This window comes from Cebidichthys violaceus, unplaced genomic scaffold, assembly GCF_023349555.1.
Source record: "Cebidichthys violaceus isolate CVI_PGR_0920_01 unplaced genomic scaffold, fCebVio1.0.p SCAF_9, whole genome shotgun sequence".
Taxonomy (NCBI): domain Eukaryota; kingdom Metazoa; phylum Chordata; class Actinopteri; order Perciformes; family Stichaeidae; genus Cebidichthys; species Cebidichthys violaceus.
Window position 1 is genome coordinate 14,208,076 of NW_027176975.1, and position 26,343 is coordinate 14,234,418.

At 42.1% G+C, this 26,343-nt stretch overlaps 3 protein-coding genes across 3 annotated transcripts; 2 read left to right on the forward strand and 1 right to left on the reverse strand.

Moving 5' to 3' along the window:
• ccdc157 (coiled-coil domain containing 157) lies at nucleotides 1-3,384 on the reverse strand. The gene is made up of 10 exons (XM_068703661.1): nucleotides 3,115-3,384; nucleotides 2,869-3,019; nucleotides 2,074-2,764; nucleotides 1,910-1,987; nucleotides 1,628-1,797; nucleotides 1,356-1,520; nucleotides 1,104-1,266; nucleotides 718-857; nucleotides 526-596; nucleotides 1-401 (listed from the first exon to the last, which is right to left on the reverse strand). Exons 1-10 carry the CDS (start codon nucleotides 3,360-3,362, stop codon nucleotides 149-151), a joined length of 2,130 nt encoding a protein of 709 aa, XP_068559762.1. The 5' UTR covers nucleotides 3,363-3,384; the 3' UTR covers nucleotides 1-148.
• Nucleotides 3,385-3,435: 51 nt separating this feature from the next.
• sf3a1 (splicing factor 3a, subunit 1) lies at nucleotides 3,436-8,487 on the forward strand. Its single transcript, XM_068703660.1, has 16 exons — nucleotides 3,436-3,536; nucleotides 3,661-3,743; nucleotides 4,352-4,461; nucleotides 4,551-4,755; nucleotides 4,849-5,100; nucleotides 5,194-5,268; nucleotides 5,360-5,510; nucleotides 5,598-5,794; nucleotides 5,966-6,083; nucleotides 6,178-6,485; nucleotides 6,585-6,827; nucleotides 6,911-7,115; nucleotides 7,254-7,408; nucleotides 7,750-7,851; nucleotides 7,947-8,018; nucleotides 8,116-8,487. The coding sequence occupies exons 2-16, from the start codon at nucleotides 3,696-3,698 to the stop codon at nucleotides 8,215-8,217; spliced, it is 2,343 nt and encodes a 780-aa protein (XP_068559761.1). The 5' UTR covers nucleotides 3,436-3,536; nucleotides 3,661-3,695; the 3' UTR covers nucleotides 8,218-8,487.
• A 270-nt stretch (nucleotides 8,488-8,757) lies between these two features.
• LOC137867176 (TBC1 domain family member 10A-like) lies at nucleotides 8,758-18,290 on the forward strand. Its single transcript, XM_068703631.1, has 9 exons — nucleotides 8,758-9,421; nucleotides 10,822-10,921; nucleotides 12,235-12,342; nucleotides 12,698-12,804; nucleotides 12,895-13,009; nucleotides 13,919-13,984; nucleotides 14,504-14,693; nucleotides 14,796-14,950; nucleotides 15,757-18,290. The coding sequence occupies exons 1-9, from the start codon at nucleotides 9,240-9,242 to the stop codon at nucleotides 16,315-16,317; spliced, it is 1,584 nt and encodes a 527-aa protein (XP_068559732.1). The 5' UTR covers nucleotides 8,758-9,239; the 3' UTR covers nucleotides 16,318-18,290.
• Nucleotides 18,291-26,343: the final 8,053 nt, after the last annotated feature.

Sequence of the window (26,343 nt, forward strand, 5' to 3'; positions counted from 1 at the left end):
AATTACAAAATAATTAGTGTGCTATAATGTACAATAAGACATCATGACATATTAATGTAGGGAATGTGTATTTTTAATGAGCTTTGTAGTTGTTGTCCTTTCTCACTCCAGCTTGAAGAGTGTCTTCTTTTTTACTGTATTTATGCATTCAGGGTCTCATTTTTTTCCTCTGATTTGAGCTTCTGGAGTGCGAGAGAAGAGAACCATTGCATGTTTTTGTATGGCTTTTAGCAGCAGTGGCATCCATGTTGAGGTGGATGGTTTGATGGTGAAGTTGCAGGGACGAGGGGGAGGCAGTGGACACACGATCCTCTGACCCGGCTGACTCTAGACCACTTTCCCCTTGTCCTGCTTCCCTCCCTCTGTTATCGTATTCCAGCCCTGTTGCACTGCTGCTCTGCCTGTGGTACAGAGGAGAAATAAGGCCATACCCAAAACACAGCGGGATGATTAATCATTTACAAAAAAATGTATGCATAATGCTACATGTGTTCCAAAGTAACATTTTTATCAAATCAAACTTACAATGGACTCTTTTGCATTTGTGTCAGGTGATTTTGTTGCTCTTCAACAGATGCCTGCTGAGGTGAGGCTCCCTGTTGATAAAAATATACAGTCTAATATACATTTCAACAGCCACAAAACCAACATGTAGCAGATGAATGAGAGATAATTCATGAGTAATACACACTAATTTACATATATTCATCCACTTACCCTGGTGGCAATATGTTGTGCTCTTTGCCTCAGTTTCACAAGGCTGGTGTACAGGGTAGTGTTTTCTTGCTCCAGAATTTGTATACGCAAGTTATTTGCCTGCAATTGTTGCTCCATATCCAAAAGCACATTTCCTGTACCTTGAAATATACAATGAACAACATTTAAACACTTAAAACATGACTTGACTGCACGACTCAAAAAGAAGCAGTTGGGAAATAAATTACTGGATACATGGTTGGGTGCATTCCAAAGAAAAGGTCGCTGTCTGGTGCTCTAGGGGAGTGTAAACAATATTGAGCGAGTTTTATTTACACTCAAAGGCTATGTCAATCAGTATACAAAATGTTTATATTGTAGAGACAAATATTGCATCACTGTCATACTCTTTGGTTGGGCCTGAGGGCTGAGCTCTGGGAAAGCCACCAACAGCCTCTCGCTCTCCCTTAAAGCTTGCACATGCTCCTTTAGCTCAGCCACACTGTTCTTTAGCTCGCATACGTATGTTTCCCGGGTCTGCTTCTCCTTTTGGAGCTCCAAACAAAGGTCCTGTTGGAAAGAAGCATCACAGCATAAACCACTAGGTTAAAAAGTCTTTATTATAAAATGTAAAGCTTCAATCAAGAACTCCAATATACCTGCTGCTGAGCAAATTGAGCCTGCATTTGATCCTTCTCCTCTATCGCCTGTTGAAGGTTAATCTGTCTCTCCTCTCTCTCCACCAACTGCCTCTCCAGCTCTTCACACTCTTCGTCAAGAGCATCAACTCTCTCTAACAAAGACTTTTGCTTTGCCTGCATTGACTAGACGCATCCACAAACACACACAAAGAACTAGCATGTATAAACCAATTTGAATACCGTCATGGCTAAAAATAACAAATAATTATTTTGTAAGTGATGTCACTGACCTCTTGCTGACGGCAAGCGCTGTTGTACTTGGCATTCTCTTTGTCAAGATGAAGTTGAGTTTCAGAGATTTGACTCTCTAACTGATGGATCCTTTGCTGTAGTTTGCAACAGGCCTCTTCCTCTATGTGCAAGGTCCTCAATTTATCCTGCAGCACATTCGTTTCTCGTTCTACCGCATAATAAAATTATCCATCAAACAACAGCATATACGGTTATTTTAAGTAAGTAAGAGAAATGTGTTTTGTTGTCGTAGTACCTGTACCTGAATAGTATGTCCTTACCAAGTGCCTGTAATGCATCATGCTGCACTGCTACTTTCTCTTTCAGTCCAGAATTACTCTCCTCCAAGCACAATGTTTCTGTTTAAAAAATATCAACGATATACGATATATATATATGTGATTGCAATGGGTTCCCATCATATTAATTTTTGACGTTTCCGCACCTCTCTTGAGTTGTCGTTGCTCCTCTTGCAGCCTTTGCTCTGTTTCTTTCATGGATCTTTGTGCGTTCCTCAGTGAAAACTCCAGCTGGACTATGTTCGCTTGGTGTTTTTCCATCTCTTGCTTGAACTCCTTCCGTTTACTTTCCAGCTGAGACCTGAATCTCTCCCGCTCAGCTTCTGCTTCTGCTAGTCTATCTTTAAGAGGCTGCACAGTACCCCGCACATCTACAAGATGTTTTTCCAGCCGGCGCATGTCTCTTAGTTGCTCATTGGCACACTGGGCGACATCGCCTGCTGTCATATGTCCCAGCTCCAGGGTGTCTTCCACAGCTGCTAAGAGTGGCTGCAGAGATGAGGGCAGGCTCTCACTCTGAAGCAGTTCCACCACAGCATGCCCTGTTTTTATCAAAGTAGATTGCACTTGGTGGCATGCACTACAGGGAACAAGGGATGATTCAACAGTCTGGCAGCTTACGTTGTGCCTATAAACTTTAGGATAACACGGGGTGTTTTGGGTAGCACTGGAAGGTACATGATTCTGTGGCAAAAACTTAAAGGAGCTTGTTGAAGACCAGGCAGATAAGGAATGTCTGTTTGTGCTCATTTGGGGGGAGACCGATGACACTGTCTCTGTCCCATCAGAGTCAAATGGCTTTGCTTTTGTTTGTTTCTTGATGTCTTTGTATGTCCCCTAAAATACAAAAAAGAAAGCATAAAAAGTAATGAGATCTGTCCATTCTCTATTGGTATTCTTTTTACATGTTTATCTTCATTTAAATAAAGCAATGTCCCTACCTTTAGGTTGGCAAACTGAACAAAATTACTCCAATAGTTTCTGACAACAAGACCGACCGACAGAAATCCTCTCTGCTGGGTTTGTTCTCTCCTGTGGCTGCACCTAATCTGCTCAACATATGCATTGAAGCTTTGTAGAAGAAGCAGTAGTCTTCAGCGAAAGGAGAGAGAAAAGGCAAGTTATGTTTAAGTAAATATTCAATAAATAACTATTGTAAATATTTGTGAATTTGATATCTGTATTACCTGTCAATCACCAGCTCCAATAACACAATGTGGGAGTGTTGATTGAATGCATCCTTCCCATCCACAAAGTCATATTGCTCCAGTAGAGTTACCATGTCCAGGTGACAGGAGAGTTTATCGGGGAACTTCCATGAGGAAAAGCGGACCGGTCCAGTTCTGGAGAACACGTCCAGAATCGCACCTTGCAGGTCGACGACATCTCTTCGGAGGCTGTCGATGCAGTCCTGGCGACCCAAGAACTGACTCATATTTGACAAGATAGCTTAGTTTCTGTCCGACACAGCAATGAGGGCGAGTATGTGTAGCTTGTTGGCGTCACATCTCCTCGGCAACCTGGAAAAAAATACTGCAAGTCCCACAGTGCATTGCGGCGTGTGTCCGGAAGTAATACGTCTCTATTGGGTCAACGAAAGCGCGACGCAGTACGTGTTCCAACTACAGAAAATTTATACTTTAAGTTGTTACAGATTGCGTTTCTAGCTAAATATATAGTATAATCGGTGTATGTTAAATACTTAACTATTTTTGTTGGTTTGGTGTTTGCAGGTTACTTCCAGTTATCCCCCAAAAAAGACATCGCCATGCCGCCTGGGCCTGTTCAAATCGTTCAGCCAGAGCCCAACAACAAGGTGACCAACGTTAGTTTTGTCGCTGCTAGTTAGCTCATGCTAGCAATGTAGCTAGCATACTGTTTGGGGGAACTAGTGAACAATTACGTTTTTTCTGTGAAATGTCTCAATGAACGTGAATTGCAGAGTAGGTAACGTTGACGTCTGTTTCGGATAATCGCCACAAGGCGTAACTCTTGTTAGCGTGGAGTTAGCTTTCAGGGTTAATTCACGCACAACGCTAACGTTAGCTTTAACGTTAACTGAAACGCAATTTGACGTTTTTGAATAATTTTACGTTAGCTTCTGAAACTTTTAGACAATAGTTCACCGTAAAGACTTTTACAGCGACATCTGTATTATCTACAGTAACCCGAAAATTATTTTATAAAAGGGACATTCTGTTGGCTGTTGTCCTCTTGTTTATTGGGGTGGTGACATAATGACCATCAGATAGTTCAAAACATCTGCAATTAAAACTTAAATCCATATGCATCGCTTGACGTTACAAGGGGTAAGAGAGGTTAATGTTATGCAAGATGGTTGAAGCTAATGTGTTGGCAGTGAGTCGAGTGATAGTTAATATTAGGAATCATATTTTTTTTAACAAATATTAATTTTGCCAACAGAATGAAGCTCCAGCAGAAGAAACCCCAGCCACCAAACCCATCGTTGGTATCATTTATCCACCTCCTGAGGTTCGAAACATCGTTGACAAGACAGCTAGCTTTGTTGCCAGGTTGGTAACTCCACGTGTGTCTTTTATACAGCTGCAGTCTTGACTGGATTTTATGTCTATGATTTAACAAATTCCTTGTCTTTAAACAGGAATGGACCTGAGTTTGAAGCAAGAATCCGTCAGAATGAAATCAACAATCCAAAGTTTAATTTCCTCAACCCAAATGACCCGTACCATGCCTACTACCGTCACAAAGTCAATGAATTTAAGGAGGGCAAAGCACAGGAACCATCTGCAGCCGTGCCCAAGGTTATGCAGCAGGCCATGCAACAAGCTCAACAGCTTTCTCAAAAAGTAAGACACGTCATTTTAATCTGCGTGTTTTTTTGTGTCCTTTTTAATAGATATTTGCTCAAAAACTAATATACCTTTTGTAATTGTCAATAGGCACAGGTGATTCAAGAGACAGTTGTCCCCAAAGAACCACCTCCTGAGTACGAGTTCATTGCGGATCCTCCATCAATCTCAGCCTTTGATCTCGATGTTGTCAAGCTCACTGCCCAGTTTGTCGCTCGCAATGGCCGCCAGTTTCTTACTCAGCTTATGCAGAAAGAACAGAGGAACTACCAGTTTGACTTTCTGCGGCCACAACACAGCCTTTTCAACTACTTCACCAAACTGGTTGAGCAGTACACAAAGGTGACCGCACAAATTGATCCTCTGATATTACCGTTATTTTATGTTTGGGAGGGGATGCTAAACTCCGTTTTTGATTTGTCTCAAAACATGTAGATTCTGATCCCCCCCAAAGGCCTTCTGACCAAGCTGAAGAGGGAGGCTGAGAATCCCAGAGAGGTTATGGACCAGGTAATCCCCTTAAACTGTGACTGTTTCTCAGAGTAAGCACTTAATAGCACGTTGCACATGTTAAGCAGCTGTCTTTCTGCACAACCGCCAGGTGAGGTACCGTGTTGAGTGGGCAAAGTTCCAGGAGCGTGAGAGAAAGAAGGAGGAGGAGGAAAGAGAGAAAGAACGTGTGGCGTATGCCCAAATTGACTGGCATGACTTTGTAGTGGTTGAGACAGTGGATTTCCAGCCCAACGAACAAGGTAATATATCCACAATTATTATAATTATCAAACATGTAACCTCCTAAATATAGCGAGAATAATTTATGTTTACTGGCGTTTCCCCAGGCCACTTCCCCCCACCTACCACACCAGAGGAGCTTGGTGCTCGCATCCTCATCCAAGAGCGCTATGAGAAGTATGGAGAGAGTGAGGAGGTGGAGATGGAGGTTGAGAGTGAGGATGATGATGATGAACGGGAGGTTCGGGCCGAAGGCCAGCCCTCACAGCCTGATCAAGACACACAAGTGCAGGACATGGACGAGGTAAGAAATGATGAAGAAATTAATCCTTGTAAACTGTTGATCCTTGACCAATTGCAGGCTGCCCCTATTTCATTTTCATCCAACTAAATACTTATGTTTTCTGACCCTGAAAATAAATAAAATAAGTGCTGGTAACAACATATTATATCCACCCCCTCCTGCTTTCTTAAGGGATCTGATGATGACGATGATGGCATGAAGGCGCCATTGCCACCAGACAACCCTATGCCACCCCCATTGCCCCCAACTCCAGACCAGGTTATCATTCGCAAAGACTACGATCCCAAAGGTAACACATGCTCCCTTAGATGAGGGAATACCAATCGCATAACAAGCTGTTGCTATGTACAGTGTGTTAATCTCAAGCCATCTTTTCCTTACAGCTTCCAAGCCTCCACCCTCAATCACAACTCCAGATGAGTACCTCATCTCACCAATTACTGGTGAGAAGATCCAAGCCAGCAAAATGCAGGAGCACATGCGTATTGGTCTGCTGGATCCGCGCTGGCTGGAACAAAGGGACCGCAGCATCAGGGAGAGACAGACCGAAGATGAAGTCTACGCTCCTGGTTTGGATATCGAGAGTAGCTTGAAACAACTGGCTGAGAGGCGAACAGATATCTTTGGTGTGGAAGAGACAGCCATCGGTAAGAAGATTGGTGAAGAAGAAATCCAGAAGCCAGAGGAGAAGGTGGGTACAGTAATGGGTTTATATTACACAGTAAGGGGTTAAAGGAATTCCTGAGGTTTTGAGTCAGTACGTTTTGTTTTTTTCTTTCCACGTCACCAGGTTACTTGGGATGGCCACTCAGGAAGCATGGCTCGTACCCAGCAGGCGGCACAGGCCAACATTACTCTGCAAGAGCAGATCGAAGCCATTCACAAGGCCAAAGGACTGGTGGGAGAGGACGACACCAAGGAGAAAATTGGCCCAAGCAAGCCGAGTGATATTCATCACCAGCCTCCGATGCAATCCCAAATGAATATGCCTAAACCCAGTCACCAAATGACAATGCCTCGCCCACCCCACTCTGTGAGTAACTTAAAAAAACAGTTAATTTGTAATTAAATTAAATTATAAAACTCATAACTCACTAATGTGTTCATTGTTAACAGGTGGCACCAGTGCGCACCACTCTCCTGTCTGCTGTACCTGTGATTCCAAGACCACCTATGGCTCCTGTGGTGCGCCTTGCTTCAGGACAAGTTATAGCCTCAATGCCTCCCATGATTCCTGCTCCCCGCATCAATGTGGTCCCCATGCCGCCATCAGCACCTCACATTATGGCCCCCAGACCACCTCCCATGGTTGTTCCAACTGGTAAGATGGCAGTTTCCGTACGCTTATACCCTGACATTCAAAATAAATATGCAAATATTTGGGACATTAAGGGAACCCTTTCCCACATAGGCCTCCTCATTTTCATTTTAAACTGAAATAACTGTTTTTTTCTTTCAGCATTCGTCCCTGCCCCTCCAGTACCACAACCCCCGAGCTCTGCTCCTGCACCACCATCCCACCCACCGCCACCTCGTGATGATGAGCCAGTCAACAAGAAGATGAAGACAGAGGACAACCTTATGCCAGAGGAGGAGTTCCTTCGTAGAAATAAGGTTTGTTAGAGCAGTGAAATGTCATTTGTTTATTTCCAATAGTTAATGGTGAAATCTGCAATCTGCATGAAGACAAAATTCAAAATACAGGATTCAAACTTTTTACAAATTTATAGGCAGGGGTTTAAATAAACAGATTACAGAGGAACAACTACATCAAAGTGATTAATTGTTCCTGGTTTGTTTATATGAGTAAAGTAGGTTGAGGTATATGTTCAATATTCCTAGATTTCATTAATAAACCAATCTCTGTAGTAATAAAAGTAGCTATAGCTGTAACAGATATGGCCAAATTACTGATAGTCTTAGTTTAAACCATGATATTTTGTTTTCCTCTCCAGGGTCCCGTGGCAGTTAAAGTACAGGTACCCAACATGCAGGACAAGACCGAATGGAAGCTGAATGGCCAAGTGCTGAATTTCACTGTCCCGCTCACAGATCAGGTTTGCAAATGGTGGCTTATTGTTTCCCTGTTTTTAAGTGTAAACCAGTGCACCTACTGCATTCTTATGGATCTGCAAATGCCATGTCTCCACAGGTGTCTGTTATTAAAGTCAAAATCCATGAAGCTACGGGCATGCCAGCAGGGAAACAGAAGTTACAGTTTGAGGTAAACTGTTATTTTAATCTTGGCTTTCCTTTTAATCTTTTTAACCTGACTTCTAGAATAATACATTGTATTTTTTTTTTTTTGTTCCATTTTTTAGGGCATTTTCATTAAAGATTCCAACTCCCTGGCTTATTACAACATGAGCAACGGTGCGGTCATTCACCTGGCACTGAAGGAGAGAGGTGGAAGAAAGAAGTGAGCCATGCAGCAAGAAGACATATTTTACATGTGAATGTGTTTTTCCACTCAATCTTGTCATGTCATTTTAGTTTTATGACAATTTTCAAAATTATAATGTGGTTGTGTTCTTTTTCTTAATTGTCACCTCAGAATGATAAATGAGTTGTACTGTACTGGCCAGCTTCACACTATTAGTTCAACTCTTGATTTCTTCATGATATACAGTATATAGTAACTTGTAACAACGTGTAGAGACCCATAATGCTAAATAAAGGAATACGAAAAATAATTTGCATTTTGTTGCTTCATGATGTGTAAGGTTAGGTGATTAATGCAGGCCACGTGCTCTGATGCACGATCGTGTGCATATCAAAGCCAGGATTAGTGACGTAGACTAAATACAACAGTGAATGGTGAGTCTAGACTAAAATGGTGGTTTACTTGAACATTTGAGATTATATGAATTGCATGTTACGTAGCGCATTGTTTTTCCAGACACTAGATTTACTTTCTGAGGCAGCCACTAGGGGTACCCGTACCAACCCCGGAGAGAGAAGACTTGGACGAGACTAAATCTGTCCAGCTCACTCGGGATGACAGGACAGAGAGTCAAGACATCCCGATAAACTAGTTAGTTCATGTCTAACTATGAAATACAAGCTGACAATACCGGGTTAGTTTGTTGAAGGTAGGATCATCATAAGAACAGTTGTGGATTGTGTTAAGCACTAGTTTTGTTAAGGCTAACTTTAAGTTAGCAGCCCACCATTAAGCTAGCTAATGTTAAATCAGAATAAGCGTTAAAGTTTACCTCGCTAGCTTAACATATTTGATGTGGCCTGACGGTTAAAAGCGTAACGGTGCATAGCATTTATAGACGGAACAGTAGTTTGGGAAGTTTTAACTCGCGTCCAAGAATCATGGCGTCGATGCGGTTGAGCTCGACAACATATGCGGAGGAGCAGGTCTGACTTTGGGCTGTCAACATAGCTCCGCTGACTTTAGCTATCCTGGCTAGCCAGCTAGCTCTCTCTTGCTACCATGGCCAAAATAGAGAACGGTCGTCAATCGGTGGACACGAGGAGCATCCGGACTATCAGCAGCAGTCGCATGGACGATGAAAGCTCGTTGGGATCCGACTCGGAGATCAACGGATTCACCAGCGACAGACAGACCGATAAATATGGATTCATTGGTGGGGCACAGCAGCACACGGAGGAATCGTAAGTGTGTCTCAACTCTTGCCAGTTCGTCTCATCTGGATTATATAAAGCTGCAAACTAGATCATTTTGTATTCCACTTCAACCAAAGTGCAGAACAGGGTCAAAATGTAGCAGTTAATCTAGCCATGATTACACCCCACAAGTTATGTTAGTGCGTTGTTTTCTGCACAACAGAGCTCCCGACCAGCTGCGTGGCACAATGTGCTTTTATGCCCAGTGTTTGCCTCACCCAATATGACAAATAGAAAAACTGGAGGCAAGCAGATTAAGACAACATGTAGCATGTTTTTTTTTTTTTTAATCTTCATTCCGTCATGTACATTTTTTTTTCATAGATATATTGCTTTTTATTCATTTCGATTGTAGGAAAAGCTGAAGAAGCAATGTTGTTTTGTTGTTTGATTGCCTTTGAGACAAGTTGCAGTGTGTGTTTTTTTGCGTTTTTCCTAAGAAGGCCCCTCTTTCTTCCCTTTTTACTGGGGGCCTTACACCCACAGCACTGAAACAGTGGAAGGAGTGAGTGTAAGTTGTGCCAAGCACTGGTTGGCTGGGAGCTTCCTGTTTTCTGGAGTTTTGGCAGACTTGGAGCCACAGTTCTGGTGCCCCGTTACTAGAGGGCCTCTTTTGGCTCACAGTTTTATAGGTGGTCACAAATCCAGGCTTTAACTTGCACTGTTTGGCAGTGATTTGAAGGTAACTCATCATTGCTTAAGGTCTTTAGAAGCTGATGCTGGAGAATAACGTATTATTGTATTCCCCAACATATAGCCATAACTCATAACTTTTTTTTTTAACTGTAAGAGGGCTTTCCCAAGTTTGACAAAGCTGTCTTTGAAGATGTTTGAACCCTACGATTACAGGCTTGTGTTGATGAGATAATTACATACCCGAGTAAAGCATCAGACCTCATTCATAATGTAGGTCAGACTTGCCTACGTTTTCTTTTTCTGCTTGAGAATGTTATGTGTGGTCGCTTTAAGTTTTTTGAAGTTAAATTACATCACAAAACAGTCAAATCCTCACTGCAGATCTTTGAGGTCTAACAGGCTTTGCCATTAAATTGACTAGATCTGAGTTTGTGTCTTTTATAGTCTCCTCAAAACAATGTTCGTAGCTTACTGACTACATACGAGCAATGGCCACCCATGCAGATCTGATGATACACTCAGAAAGATGAACAGCCTTTCTGGGGATGTTTTTGTTTGTTTTTTGTCACACCCTCCCAACACACCGCCTATTTATTTTTGGCCAATTAAAATGTTTATTTCAGACTTCCCTTTATTTGAAATTACAGAGGCTTTTTCCTCAGCTGTTGTTCAGTCTCATTTGGTTTAATGTTGAATTAATGTGACAAAATATGAACTTTATCTTCCCTGCCTTTCCTCCATTGCATCCCCAGAGCTCAGGATTTACCCCCACAGGTGCTCAGGCAAAGGGAGGTGAAGTGGCTGGACATGCTCAGCCACTGGGATAAGTGGATGATCAAGAGATTCAATAAGGTCAGCACCAAGTATTAACTCAATAACACCAAATGTCACGTTTGTATGTTTCGTATGGTGCTAGCCATGTGGTTAGGCCAGACCTGAATTTGTGCTTTTGTTCTCTTTGTTTTATAACTGAAAGCCAATATCTCAGCTTTGCACCCATTGTCTCCATGCTGCAAAACTATGAATCCTGACTAGTTTGTATACATGACACATTATTAGCAGCTTCATTTGCCTAGCTGGTTCTGTGTGAAACACTGAGAAATTCAGCACAGAGCTGCTATTTCACCTTTTTTCCATGAGTCAGCAGCTGGGCAGGACACAACCCATCCCTTTTAACGCACCATGTGACAAATTGACAGTCTCAGATTCAGGGTGGGGCCGTGGTGACTTCCTATGAGACAGACAACCATGTAATAAAGGTGCTGTGAGGATACAATATAGCTGTACTCAAATTCAAGGGGCAGCTTTTCCTGACAGGAAGAAGAAGCAGTGTGTTTCAGCTGCAAGACCCTGTCAAATAACGGATGTCTGATTCCTTATTGTGCTCTCTTCGTTCATAATAATGTTACAGCTCACCCGTCTTGGGGAAGTGTGCCGGCGTCATATCAGAATAAATACAAAAAAAACAATAGAATCCAGAAATTGTAATGCAACTCAAACCCACACCAGTGTTCGTTCAACCAATCGATTGCGTTAAAGGTGGCTTGTGACTCTATCTGACAGATTATAGCTTCACTGCTACTTTGACACCCTGCCCAAGTTATGCTTGAGGTATTTTAAAAAATGTATTTGTGCACCACTGTACACAGTAAGTACGTTACATAGTTTGGGTCTATTAAGGCCACTACATTCCTCCTCAGATACAATGCCAAGCAAAGAAACGAGGAAGTATCTCGGTAGAATTTCTGTTATTACAATGTGCATGAATGGCGCAGTTAGTGTCCAGGTATGTTTGACCAAAACCATTTCCCTCCTAACTGCTACAGTAGGTATGAAGTCCTACCTTACCTCAGCTGTAAGGGTAAAAAAATGTTAGAGTAGAAAGGGATATTGAATTACTTTCATCTTTTCCAGTTAATCTTGGTAAATATTGTCGATAGGCATTTTTCACAGCAGACAGTGAGCTGTTAGTCAGTGTTTTGAACAGATAACTGCAGTTCACGTGTATTCAAGAAAAGGAACCGATACCAAGTGATGGTCCAGTGCTTTTCCCACAGACTGTGCATACTGTACCAGCCTTTCTGGACTTGTGACAAGCCATTGTCACACTAGTTTCCTTCTCTATGCTGCTTTATTTGGTGATCCCTTGTTTCTCTGTGGCTCAGGTGAGGCTGCGGTGCCAGAAAGGAATCCCTCCTGCTCTCCGAGGCCGTGCATGGCTCTACCTGTCGGGAGGGAAGGTGAAGAAAGAGCAGAACCAAGGAAAGTTTCAGGTCAGAGAGATTTCTGTTTCACTTCCATCTGTGCAGCTTCTTCTATGCTGTACTTGGGCTCTCTTCTTTACTTTAGAAATTGCTACTGAAACTCTGTGGGTTACGTCTTTGGTTGAGAACCCTGATGTGTTGGTTACATTTAGTTCAGTAAGTTCAAAAAGTTAAATTAAGTGTTCATAGCTAATAATACAGCCTACATTCTTTTTCAGGATAGTGGAATACAAATCTTTTTAAGCAAGAAGTATTTCAGTGTTTAGTGACTTTTAGAGAATATCAACTTTCTGAATTGTTTAATGCCCTCAATGCCGTTAGTGTGTAATAAAGAGATCTCACTGTGTCCTCTGTGTGTTGTCAGGAGCTGGACAGCCAGCCTGGGGATCCCAAATGGATAGATGTGATTGAGAAAGACCTCCATCGACAGTTTCCTTTCCATGAGATGTTTGTGTCTCGGGGAGGACACGGGTACGCTGTCTGAACATGATGTGACATTACCAACTGGGATTGATGCCACAGTCCTGTTTGATTGAGTGTTGGTGTTTTGACGCTCCGCAGGCAGCAGGACCTGTTCCGTGTTCTTAAGGCCTACACGCTGTACAGACCAGAGGAGGGATACTGCCAGGCTCAGGCCCCCATTGCTGCTGTGTTGCTTATGCACATGCCTGCTGAGGTACATCCCTCCACCACAGACACCATATAAACTACTGTGTACTGTCACCATATGTTGGCAGGCTTTGCTGGCTGTGGAGTTTATTTGTTGTAAGGCTTGTTAATATTTTGGTCTTTGAAAGAAAAATCCAACCGTGAATAGAAATCACACGTTGTTTTTTTTTAATTGCATTTTACAGCTCTGTCTTAATTTATGACCTTCAACAAGTCTATTTTAATCTGAACAGCACAGAGACGGACTGTACAGATGATGTCATCTGGAGATAAATCTTTGAGTTGCTCAAGAGACTGAATAATAGTTAGAACATCATGACTCTAGCCATGGTGACCTTTTTGGCTGTAGATGTAGGTTTTCTAATTCACAGCCATAAAACTCAGATAAATGTCTCTAAAATTCTACAAACCCCGGCCATTTTAGTTTAGGCATTCCCAGTTTATTTGTTTAGGTTTGTGACCCACATTAGTGGTAGTGTCTGTACTAACGTCATTGTTCTCTGGGGTGACTGTGTCTAAGTGGAGAGCAGGGCCGCCTTTCAATCAGAGGGTCGGCGGTTTGATCCCCGGCTCCTGCTCAAGCCCCTTGAGCAAGACACTTAACCCCAAAATTGCTCCTGTAGCTGTGCCTACGATGTGTAGATAGATACTGAATTGTAAGTCGCTTTGGATAAAAGCGTCTGCTAAATGACTGTAATCTTCTTGTCTTTAAAGTGTTAACATTATCTTGTCTTTCACCTGTATGTTATGCTACGTATCCAAAGTGCTTTATTATAAGTGGCTAGATTTTTTAGCTTTTATTATCAAAGTTAACATTTCCAGTGTTAACCTGCTTTCCTTGTGAGCATGCAGAAATGTCTTGTAAAACTAACGGTTCTACTGGATTTCCTGACGTCATCTGTATTTGTTTCCACAGGATGCCTTCTGGGGGCTGGTCCAAATCTGTGAGAAGTACCTTCCTGGCTACTACAGTCCTGGCCTGGTAAGATTGAAACACATACAAGCATGCAGGATGACATCACCAGGTGTTGGAAATGAATAGAGAGAGAGAGAAACAGTATTGCTTCATCTGACTTTGCTGTTACAACAACTATAATCCAGATTAACTAGCTGGGTTTTGGCTACGATTACAGTAAAACTGTGACGCATGTTGTTGTTGCGGTGGTCACAGTGTGAGTGTCTTAACTCGCTGATGAAACCAATAGGCGTTGTCAGTCTTGTCAGACCATAATTTATGATTGCTTCACAACACAAGTAAACAATCTTGTGTAATTACTTTTTCCTGTTGATTACTGTTCAGCATTATTGTGTTCTTACTGTGTAATTAATTTAAAATGGCAACAAGATTTATTAATTGTGTTTCCAGCAACATGACGCATTTGGACTGCTTCACTTTAAATGGAGGAATATCCACATGCTTATCAGGTTTCAGCTCCGACAATAGAGAGTACAATGGCTTTTGTTTTCTCTGTTAATGCTTTCCTACCTGTGTCTCTTTCAGGAAGCTATACAGTTAGATGGAGAGATCCTTTTCGCTCTGCTGCGACGCGTCTCCCCGCTAGCCTTCCGCCATCTGGAGAAACACAAGATTGACCCCATCCTCTACATGACGGAATGGTTTATGTGTGCCTTCTCCAGGACGCTGCCCTGGGCCTCTGTGCTGCGTGTCTGGGACATGTTCCTCTGTGACGGTAACGGCGGCTTGTAGCGCTATAGTTGCAGCGATACCAGATGTTGTTGGTAGAACTTCTTCACACTGGTCCTCAAACGCCTGACTCTTCTCCCTTTCCCAGGAGTGAAGATAATCCTTCGTGTGGGTTTGGTGCTTCTGAAGTGCATGCTGGGGACCCGGGAGAAGCTGAAGGCCTGCCAGGGCCAGTATGAAACCATGGAGCTTCTCAGGGCCATAGAGCCTCGATACATGCAGGAGGGCTTCCTGGTTCGAGAGGTAACAGCAGAGGGGGCAGCAACATGGTGCACTGACAACGGAGACGAGTCTTTACCCAGAATGCATATGTGCAAAATTCGCCCTGCTTAATTGTCCATGCATTACATTCTCAATCTCCACCAGGTGCAGGAGGAGTTAAATTCGTTGAATATATCAAAATACTGAAAGAAGTATGTCACACAAGGGCTGGTCCATAGGCAGGGCCATGCATATTGTTTTTTTTCAGTTGTTGGGGGGGGGGGTCTATTCACTCATACAAACAACCTAAATACAGTAAGTGCTGTTGTCGATTAGTTTGTCAATGTTTTTGGATGATATTTTGCCTTCTATTTTGTCCATTTTTGTTAAAGTCTTCTACTACAGAGTCGTATTACACTGCCATAATCATTTAAAGATGTTGTGTAGTGGTGTGTTGGTCATGAACACTGGGTGCTCAGAAATGCAGCCATGGAAACAGTAGAGACTCTTGAGAGCGTGAATTGAAGTGATACAGAGACAAATTGACCCGAGCGCTGGCTGGTCAGTATCTGGTTCCTGTGCCAAGCTTTGTGTGAGTCTCTGTCCAGGCTAACAATACCACCTCTTATATGAAGGGTTGTCTTGTCTGTGGATGACCATGCAGCCTTGAGGCCCTTTGGCATTTACTGAAAAAGTTCACATTTTTAACACAATGGCCAAATGTGGAAGGAACTGTATTGCTGTATTTTCCAGCAAAACTGCAGTTTTTTTCCCCACACAGTTCTTTTGAAAATTGACACGAATTTGACTCCAGCTATGACCTAATGACGTGTCTTTTCCTGTCACAGATTCTGGAGGTGCCGGTGACAGCGAGAGACGTGGAGCGGGAGAACCATACCCAGCTGAAGCGTTGGAAGAAGAACCGCGGAGAGCTGAATTTCAAATCCCCCCCGAGGATGCACGGCGCTCGAATCATCATGTTGTCCGAGCCGCTAAGACGCCAGGACCTGCAGCAGAACCCCACCATTGTGCTTGAGGTGCCTCCGCCCACCCCGCAGCTCAAGAAGAAGGGAAAAGAGGAAAAGAGAAGCATGAAGAAGAAGGGCAGCATTAAGAAATCCCAGCCTATTGTGGAGATCCCTAATCCTTACTCTCTTCCCAGTGACGTTCCACCACCCCCTTCAGATCCACCAGCGCCTCCTCCAGTCAGCAACGAGACTCCAGAGACTGTGCCACAGACTGTGCTACAGACTGTGCCGGAAACTGTGCTGGAAACTGTGCCAGAGACTGAAACCGACCCATCTCACCAGCAGCAAGCACCTCCTACAGACCTTCCCCCTGCCAAAGAATCTCCTCTTAAGCGATCCACACAAAGCCTTAGCAGCACAGAGCAGGATACATACCTGTAGCTCTACAGCAGTCAGCGTGTGTGTGTGTATGTGAGAGTGTGTGTCATCGGAGCACCAGCACCCTTCAGCCAACGACCAGCCAGCCTTGCCAAGGTCTATTATTCTAATGTTGGACTGTTTAGTATTCATTTTAGACACCGTTTTGCCTATTACATTACTGTGATACACTAAAGCATCATGGCGACGTGTAAAACTACTTTGATGCTTTCGCCATTTCTTCATGTTAAGCTGATGTTAACTGCTGTTGATGCTGTTATTCAGACCTTAAGTATTCTGTCTGCAAGAGAGATGTGTTACTGACTCATTGGGAGCAAAGTCATGTCTTCATAGTGTGGTTTCAAGTTTAAAATGGGACTTAAAGAACAATAAGGTGTCACAGCTAATGCAGTTTTTCTATACATTTCCACTTAAATTCAACATTATGAAATTCATTAGTTATACTGTGCAGGAGGTGGATGTAAATTGTCCAACTCCATGCTTTTCAACTTCATAAGCCATTATATTTCACTCAGCGTTTTGTTCACTAGAGGGCAGCCTGGCCAAGGTTTCAGCTGTTACATTCCCTGTTGGTCACAGCAGGGATGGGATTCTTTTAAGGATTCACTAACTTTGGGAGGTACAATTTTGAGATTGAGCTTCTGTTTTTGTGTTTTTTTCCAGTAAGGGAACTTGTGCATTTCATGTTTTTTTGTTCTTAAATTTGAATTGGTCCATGAGATCGAGTCACACGACACTGTGTTCATGCACGTATGTAGAATATATGTGATTTAACTCCGATATTCACTGTGCCAGGCACTTCCAGACACTTTAGAGCAGCAGTAACTCCCGTTACTCTGGCAGCAGAGAGGAGCACACTGGACATTCCTCACTGGATGACACATTCCTGCCTTGTTAAAAGCTTATCGGTCTGAAAGCTGTCTCTTGCCAAATGCAATTCTGTATAATGTGTGTATTTGTGCATGTGTTTCCTGTGACAACGAGGGAGTGCAAATCACCTAATTGTGCTGACCTTCCTCTTGGCTTTGCTAAAATATCCAGTTAGAGCCAAGAAGATCTTGTGCGTGTTGGGTCTGTTTTTTTTTTTTTATATATATATATATAAATATATATATATATATATATATATATATATATATATATCATGCTAGAAGTTCCAAAGCAGATCAAGACTGTTGTTTTGAGATGACCTACAAATGCTACCTGTGACCAGGCGTACTCTGTTTGTACAGTCAAGAGGGATCAGATGATTTCAAGATTTCTTTGGGATAATTGTAGCATTTCTCTTTTGAAAACCTGGCTCATTTGTTTTCGAAATATGTAGACATGCAGGGGTTGTGAGGCTTTTTTTTTTTTTTTTTTTCAAAAGCATATTGGACAATCCTTTTTCGTGACGGTCCAAGTCTGTTTTCTAACTTTCATCATAATGATACAAAGTAAAGGGAGTTTTGACAAGCTTGAGCACACATGTGTAAGATGTGTTTTTGTATATGATTAATATAAAAAAGTCTGCTAAACAATGCATGTTGGGTCAGTTATAAAAAGCAGTGTGGTTTAAAAGGATAACACATTTTCAGCAGCCACGTGCCTGTATGCAGTAGTTTTTTAGTTGCTTATATTACACACCTCACATTTCGCCGATATATTTTAATTTAATGCTCATTGTGTAGATACATGTAAAATAACAATTTGTTTTGTAATGAAATCTATTTTTCAATGTATAATGCTATATTTTATGTAGCAGTTACATAAACCGAGGACACATCTCTAAATAATTTGAAGTGTAGGACAATATCTTTGTAACACTAGAAAAATCGGAACTTTTGCAAGTGAAAATGATTTTGTTACTCTAAAGATGGATTGGTATTATTTCATCATTCACATTAGGATTATTAAAGAGATGTTTGACAACCATGGGGCAGAATGCGTCATCATCATGAGTTTAAATTTGACAAATAAATCTTTGTTTAAAGCCATCATAATTTTGCTGCCTGTGTTAATTGATGACCATAAATTGGTTAAATATTCTGGTTTTTACCACGAGATGGCGCTCCAGAGTTATCACTTTGAATTAAGCAGTGGTTTATGTGCATGGTGCTGTTGCACCCTGGGGCGTCATAATGAAGGGCCTAAGGTTCCCTGAGAAGAAGATAAATCACTGTTTTAAGACTTGTGTAAGACATGCAGTAAGTTCACAGCTAAGGTCGGTGACAGCCTTACCTTCAAACAAATCTCTAGAAATACATTTAAACAATTGGCATACTACATTTTTGTTCATTGTTTGTATCAGAATCAGTTTTATTGGCCATGTTTGCATATACATATAAGGAATTTGGCTCCGGTTTTTCTGTTGCTCTCAATGTACATACACAGAAATAGAGAAACAAAATACAAGGACAACAAAATGGAACAAAGGTAAGCTTTTTAACTGCTATGTACACATATAAATATAAATATATATACAAAGTATATATATGATCATAAAACAATGAAATGGAGATAAAAGTGCAATGATGCAGAGTACAATGGAAAGATTGTCTCAGGATACTTTATGTAAATAGGTGGAATATATTTTACAGCACAGAGCAACATTTATGGTTAAAAGCGCTTATTTTATTTCTGAGAATAACTTAATATGAATTCATATAGTAAATGGACTGCATTTATATAGTGTTTTATGTAGAGCACTTTACAATTTTCCTCTCATTCATCCTTTCACACACATCAATGTCAGCGAGCAACCAAGTAAGGTGCTGTCCTGGTCATCTGGAGCACATATTGTCACATTCTTCATCACTGTTATTTGTTAAAAAAAAATAAATGATTCAAGATATTTCCCAAAGATGTGAAACCTTTCCTTGAAACAAATTTAAACGGTGGTTACCAAAGTGGGTCCTGGGATTTCAGAGCTTTCTAAATATATGATGATTAGTTACATTTCTCTACCACTGTTTTTAGACTCTGCAGTGATCAACTTTGTTATTCTGCACTGTCCAATCTATCACCTCAGATAGTACTACATAGTACAAAATCTTATCAAATGGGAGTATATGGTCTGGTGTATATATTGCAAATGAAAAAAAGATAGTGAAGCCACTATAGGAGTGTATCTCTTCATGACACAAATATTTGACCTTTCTACTCTAAGGCTATTTCTTCAGCTACAAAATGTACCCCCCAAAGAGGTCATTCCTGGTATCTGTCCTCGTTTAGACTAATAACAGGTTGCTATTATTTTCTTAATTCACTGTTTGAACTGCCGACTGCCTCGTTTCTCCACCTTGAGGTGTGGGATATTTTAAGGTTTTTGCCTCAGGCTTGAAAGAGTTCATTGCAAATTGCTACCTTGATGACCTCAGAAAGCCCGCTAACTGGTTTCTAATCGTCCAGCAAGGCGTGAGCTGCAGCTGTTGACCTCTGGTCACGAGGGACTCAGAGTAGTGATTACAAGAGACGGCAGCCAGTTGCACATGATGTGGGAATAATTGTCTTTACAATTACCATTTGTTCTATATGATCAGTCTAACTGCAGGTAGGTCAGGTGTGTGTACATATGATTAATATCTCACTTGAAAAACAATACCTGTCAATAACTAATAATCATACTTACCCATTCTGTCATTCTACCAAGCCATTATGGACCATTATGGGATCTGTTGATGTTTGCTCACATGAGGCACAGCAACAGTTAATGGTCTAGGTCTCAGAGGAATGCATGCACCGTCACGCTTTCCCTCTTTGCATCGGACACCTGGCCCTCTTTCAGTGCCACCGTGCCATTTACATCTCAAAGGGGGACAACCAAGAAGGCTCTCTCTGTGCTCCCTTCCTTACTCCAGAAATGATCTGATTTATCTCTTCATCAACGGAAATATATGCCTTTAGAGGGCCATCCCGCCCGTCTCATCCCCAGCTAACCGAGATGGGAGAGGGAGCAGTAAAAAGAAAGACTTGTGATCCTCCGTGTGATCCCAGACCCAACGGACCCCTGTCACAGTGCTTGATTCATGTGATGCGGGTGACTTTCTCTCTGCTCCAGGGCTCAATGTGTTAAGGCGCAGAGGGGGTGGATGGCATAACGCAAAGCAAAGGCGCCTGTGTTTCTGAGGTATCCGATTCCCACGTTTGATGGAGCATGACAGGTTGGCTCAGGTCAAATTAAAAGGGCACAGTAACAAATATGAGGGCAGACATTGTGATCGTCTGTGCAGGTGAACTTTCCGTGGCAGTGGGAATAAAAAGTTATTTATTGCACTGAGGGAAAACATCAGTCTTCGTGGCATTATTAAGAGAGGGGGACGTCCCTGTGCGAGAGCCAGGGTGGATAATTGAATCATCCCTGTGTTGTTCTTTCAGTGTGCACCTCTTCTGTTCATCTGCCAAAGGAAAGGAAAAAAACTCACTTTTATCATCCGCTTGTAGCATTATGGATGACTGTGTTCTTTTCTGAATCAGACCTTTAAAGCTAATCATTTATAACTGCTCTTTATTTCTGCAGCATTGTAATATGTTTGTCATGAATACTACTTGCCTCCTAAGTCTCTGGCACTTCTACGACAGCTCTCTCTCCAGACATAGCTTTGTAAATATTCAAATATTCTCCATCCTCTTGCTCTCAGCTATGTTTGACCACCCTAAACATAAACTACTGTTTCAACATTAGCAGGCATTTATAACATTATTTAAGTCTGGAGCTGTGCCTCCAGACTTAGCTATTCCATCATGTAATATATAAGGCTCTGTGTACCTTGGACTAGAGTTTTGGCACCTATGCTGTTTCCACCGTATGATTTTGCTTCCATTTATGGTCTACTTATATAAATGGTTAATACTTAGCTGGTAAATTTAACATGGAATAACAACTAAAAATCCTCATGGGTGCATTTAGCAAAATACATTTTATGTCATCACAGTTCTCATTCATCAGAGACCATACGAAAGTTATTCAGGGCTGAACTTAATGTTTGACTTTGACCCTCTTCAGGGTTATAAATATTTGGATTTGACCCTCCCCTTTAACGCAACAACCTCCAACCTATCTTTTCAACTTGACCCCTGATTTGTAATATGAGTTCAATTAATATGTTAATAGAACAATCATTTTTCATAGAGCCCAAATCACACAATAGTAGTGGATTTAATTGCCCAAATAATGAAAAATATGAAATAGTGCATTTTGTTTACAGGGGCACAGGCTGAAGTGCTTCAGCACTATAAAGTTTTTGCTTCACCCAATAGTAAGTATTTTGTTAATCGTGCATTATACTATAGGGTAACAATATATTCAATTTGACCATAGTTCTATTATAAAGGGAAGTGAAGGTGACTGTTGACTAAGGGAAAAAAACTGTGTGCCTTCTAGAGAGATAATCTTCAATTAGTATTAACTAAAAAGATCCACATCCACCACCTCAAAACTGACATAGTGGTCCTACTTACAGCTAGAAAACTTGATTGTTGTTCTAACTATTTTGAAACCAAAACTTGGGCATGGAAAAACTTAAATAAATGTAAGGTCATCCTCCGAGTAGCTCCCCCTCCCCTTTTTCATAAAGTCCCTTAGCACAACTTAAGAAACAAGCCATTTAGTGGTTTTAAGGGGTTCAAATCACATGAAGCAACAAGGTGAGATCTAAACATGCGGGTGAGTGGTAAAAAGGTAAGTGAGGCATAGTAATTGTGTCTGCTAATCACCTGCCCGCTGCTGCGCCTACAGGGTATTTTAGATCCAAACGATGGGTGTGTGGGGGTTATGTTGGGGTAACTGCTGCACACCTGCGTGTCTGTCATACACCTTGAGGAGTTTTAGGCGTTTCATTTAATCTCCATCAGTCCCCCCCCCGCACCCATCCTCCTGACCTCTTAACCCTCTACATCCCCTGGCTCAGTTTGCCAGAGGCACGCGCAATCACGGCTGTGAAGTCTTGTCAAGTAAATGAAGCATAAACAGCAGCTACATTTTTCCTGACACTTGTGAACTCAGTTGATTTGACTCTGATCTCCATTCCCTGCTGGTGGTAATTAAATGTTTTCATATCTTTGTGTTCTGATGAAGCTATTTTTCACAAATTCCCTCCATAATGAGAACAATGAAACAGCCTGAAGTTACTTGGCCCCCCATCCACACCTGTCTCCCCATTATCCCTTCTTACCTCTCCATACTGGCTCCTGTCCTCTGCCTTTTGGGTCGCACTGATAATCAGTAATTAACAGAGCCAGGTAGAGAATTAGCTGTTAAATGGCTCCCTCTCTCTGGGTGATTGTTTACTTGTGTGTGTGCCTGCGGAGACTCCTGGCCAGTGGGTGATGAGTTACAGACACAGATGGTGGGCATCAGGCAGGCTGGCTGGGGGCAGATTAGCAGCCTCCCATGTCTGAGCAGCCCCGTCCCAGCCCTCTCCCACTCCCACTGAGCCCCAGAGGAGTGCCTGTCTGTAACTCTACTCGCTTTGGCAAGCCTCATGTGTTGATGGAGGCCTACCATGGGCTTATCTCGTCTCATTCCACCATCAGTGAGCCTAGCAGGCTCGGGGCTCCCAGAGAGAAGGGGCGGGGGGGTGTGTGTGTGTGTGTGTGTGTGTGTGTGTGTAGGGGGGGGAGTCTGGTGGGGATGTCTGTGTGAAAACAGCCTTGTTTTGAAAAGGTAATGCCGTTGCCTTTAAGTGGCACATGTTTTGCAATTAGAAGTAACTTTACACCACTTAATGAAGCCTTATCTAAATGTATACTCATTTGCACTTTTATAGCATGGCGTCTAGGTGTTGAACCTTCTTTTTTTCAACCACTAAGCCTTTGGGACTTATATGAATCATAATCAAAGGTCTTTGCTGTAACCCTCTATGTGCTCATGTGTGGGATGGCTGCTGCCACATGTGCCAACACCATGGGGATGCGTTGGTAATTCCCGATTCCGCTGCATGAAAAATGCCTACAGTGCAGATTTTGCCATGATGCCATATGCATGTTACATTGGACAGGAAGAAAAGTTCAAACAGTCCCGGTCAAAGGTCAGCCAGATGCAATGTGGACAGCGCAGGAGGGGGGGAAACTGGGCAGTCTGTAGGTTAGCGTTGGAGGCCTGTTTATTTTATAAACAGTGGGAGCAGATTAGTATTGGAGCCAGGCTCCCTCAGCCATATGGGGAGGATGTCCTCTGTGTTAGGAGGCTCTCAACAAACCATTGTGTGGGACACAGTCACTGGCATCATTTCTGGTCACCACTAATGATGAGATGATGTTATTGCCAATACACACGTGTGGACTGAAGGATGCATGTTCTGCACCACTTCCATTCTGGGCATAATAGAGTATTGAATGATCGTGTTAGTAGCCAAACACAAAGTTTGAGTCATTAGTGGTGTTGGCACATGGTGGCCCTTGTCACCGCTTGGGGAGGTAAAAACAGGAAATGGATAGACCCCCCCCCCCCCCCCTTCCCCAAACCTCAGCGCCAGTCTAATGAATCCTGCTTGAAGATGTTTGTGTGTGGCTCATCTCCTGAAGTCTCACAGCCCCTTCCTGCCATTGTTTGGGTTTTTTGTGAGATGCAGTGGCAGTCGAGTCTCTTTGATGACTCCAACTGTCATCGCTCGGCTGGACTGATGGTTCTCTCTCGACACTTGCGGATTTACACAAACACCCTGTTGTTTGATGGTTTACATACTCTCCCCAAAAGCACCCAACTGTATCATGAATACATATGTTTGAGGATTGAAGGCCCCAGACACATTCTATTTGAACATACCCATCAACCATCATATGATCACTGACTTCCCATCAAAATCTAAACAAAGACAACATTTCTAACACACTCGTGTCGTAATTTATCAGCCTTTTAGCTGAGAAATGTTTTCTTGGCTGGCTGCTGAAAACTGCTCCCGACAGAGCTGTCAGCCAGATGAACTATTTAACTCTACCAGGACACTGCAGTGCTGCTGACAAGCCTGCTGCCGGGATCCTTAGCTTAAAGGGTGTGTGTGTGTGTGTGTGTGTGTGTGTGTGTGTGTGTGTGTGTGTGTGTGTACACAATCTTCTGTAGGAGCAATGTCATTAAAACTCCTTGCTGATGCATCAGTGAGTCCCAACCTTTTTTTTTTGCTGACGTACGCCACAATGCTATCAGATGAGCTTCATGTGCTCCCCTCATTGACACCACTCATAGTCCAATATGTTCCTTTAGATGGATTAAAATTGTATGTAACACTATAAAAGTAAGTATTGTTACAATATTTTTTTCATACAATTAATTGGCATTGTTTAGGTTGCTTCGTTTGAGTTTAAATAATAATTGGAGTGGCAGAAGCTGAACATTTCATTGCTTTTAGCTAATAATTTGAACTGTTTATTGTTGCATTTAGCTAACAAATTCCACTTATCATTGCAGCTAGTGAGTCCAACTATTCATGAATTATTATTTAAACTGTTTATCCATTACATACCTGACAATTTCACTTTTGTTATGCTACAGATTGACCAGGTGCAGGCAGAGATAACTTGAGCTGGTAGTGGGAAGACTAGCTGGGCAGCAAACAAAAACCACAAAGGGATGATGGATCTCAGACATAGGAAAACACGAGGTTAACTGTGTTCAGACAGACATGGAAGATGTTCAACCAAACTGGTATTGTGGCTGCAGCATTAGTACCTCGTAGGTAAACTGAACAATCTTGTGAAGAATGGAGTGTAGAGCTGGGTTATACAGTATATACAGCTTGATGAGTGGATGAGTCTCAGGTGTGCAGGTTGATTAGCAGGCGAGAGATTGAGTGCCACGCCCAGACACACACACACACACACACACACACACACACACACACACAGAAATGACAAACAGGGGACCAAACAAGAAACACAAAGAAGGGGTGACACAGAAACAAACTAGGAATGAAGGCGAGGCCGGACCATGAAAACTTGTATTCATTATCGATAGCTAACTGTTTCAACCAGTTACTTTTAGCTCATGATTTCAGCTATTCATTCATTATATTTAGATAATTATTTAAACAGTTTATTAGCTGACTAAATTTAACAGTTACTTTTAGTCAACAGTTTCAGTTGTTTCTTTTATTTCAACAATTGCAACTTTGTATTCAATAAGATAGGGAATCACTGATTTAGAGTAATGTCCATTATGATAACATGAATTTCTGGAGATGATGGTGATGATGGTGTGATGTTATTTTAAGTGAAATAATCTTCTTTCTCCAACAACCCTTTTTTCCTGAAATAAGTTAGTCAGACAGGTCAAAACTCCTGGAGATGGTAAATAAGTGTCTTAATGCTGCTACAACTGTCATAAAAACAGTAATAAATGAACAATAATCTACATTTATGTCACTCTGAATGCTACTGTTGGTGGAACTTGTGACAATGATTGAAATAATCAGTAATAAACAAGGACTGATGCTACATGTGGAGACATGTTGTAATAGTTGTGAAGTCTTAGATCTTTGGTTTCTCCTAAATCAGACAGCACAGAATCCCAAGTTGGAGGCGAGGATATCCCCTCACAGCTCATGTGTTATATAGACCAGATGAGCAGAAACCTGAGCGCTACCGAGCATGAACCATAAACCAACCCAATAATTTTGATGTTCAGCTATGTAGATGGGGCCTCTCTAAAAGACTGGCCCTGGAGTCCAGTACTGTGAGGAAGACAGGAAGCACTTGAGGACTTGGGATACACACTGAGGAACACAAAGCGGGTTTGTTTCCCCTGGAAAGAGCTTGAGTTTGGCTTTTCTGTTATTTACAATGAGCTGTGGGGATGAAACAGCAGCTCATGTATCAGCACAGAGGGTGTTGTGTCTTCAGAGCTGCATGGACAAAGCCCCTTCATCACCAGGTTGGGTATGATTGAGGAGGATCAGGGCACAGTGGTGGGACTTGTTAAAACTGCTGCTATGGACCACTGGCCACAGGTTTCAGTTTTGGCCAGCGGCTGGATCTGGTAGCTAAATATTGTTGGTTTATGCTGGATTACGACTCACAAGGGTTGCTTGTTGATACATTCTGTTACCCCAGCTCTTT

Coding starts and splice junctions, on each gene's coding strand:
- ccdc157 (XM_068703661.1), bottom strand. CDS start 3,362: ATGAGTCAGTTCTTGGGTCGCCAGGACTGCATCGACAGCCTCCGAAGA. Junction 3,020..3,114: donor TTGGAGCTGGTGATTGACAG/GTAATACAGATA, acceptor CTTTCGCTGAAG/ACTACTGCTTCTTCTACAAA. Junction 858..1,103: donor CCCTCAGGCCCAACCAAAGA/GTATGACAGTGA, acceptor GTATATTTCAAG/GTACAGGAAATGTGCTTTTG.
- sf3a1 (XM_068703660.1), top strand. CDS start 3,696: ATGCCGCCTGGGCCTGTTCAAATCGTTCAGCCAGAGCCCAACAACAAG. Junction 5,101..5,193: donor TGGTTGAGCAGTACACAAAG/GTGACCGCACAA, acceptor CAAAACATGTAG/ATTCTGATCCCCCCCAAAGG. Junction 6,084..6,177: donor CAAAGACTACGATCCCAAAG/GTAACACATGCT, acceptor TTTTCCTTACAG/CTTCCAAGCCTCCACCCTCA.
- LOC137867176 (XM_068703631.1), top strand. CDS start 9,240: ATGGCCAAAATAGAGAACGGTCGTCAATCGGTGGACACGAGGAGCATC. Junction 10,922..12,234: donor TGATCAAGAGATTCAATAAG/GTCAGCACCAAG, acceptor TCTGTGGCTCAG/GTGAGGCTGCGGTGCCAGAA. Junction 14,951..15,756: donor AGGGCTTCCTGGTTCGAGAG/GTAACAGCAGAG, acceptor TTCCTGTCACAG/ATTCTGGAGGTGCCGGTGAC.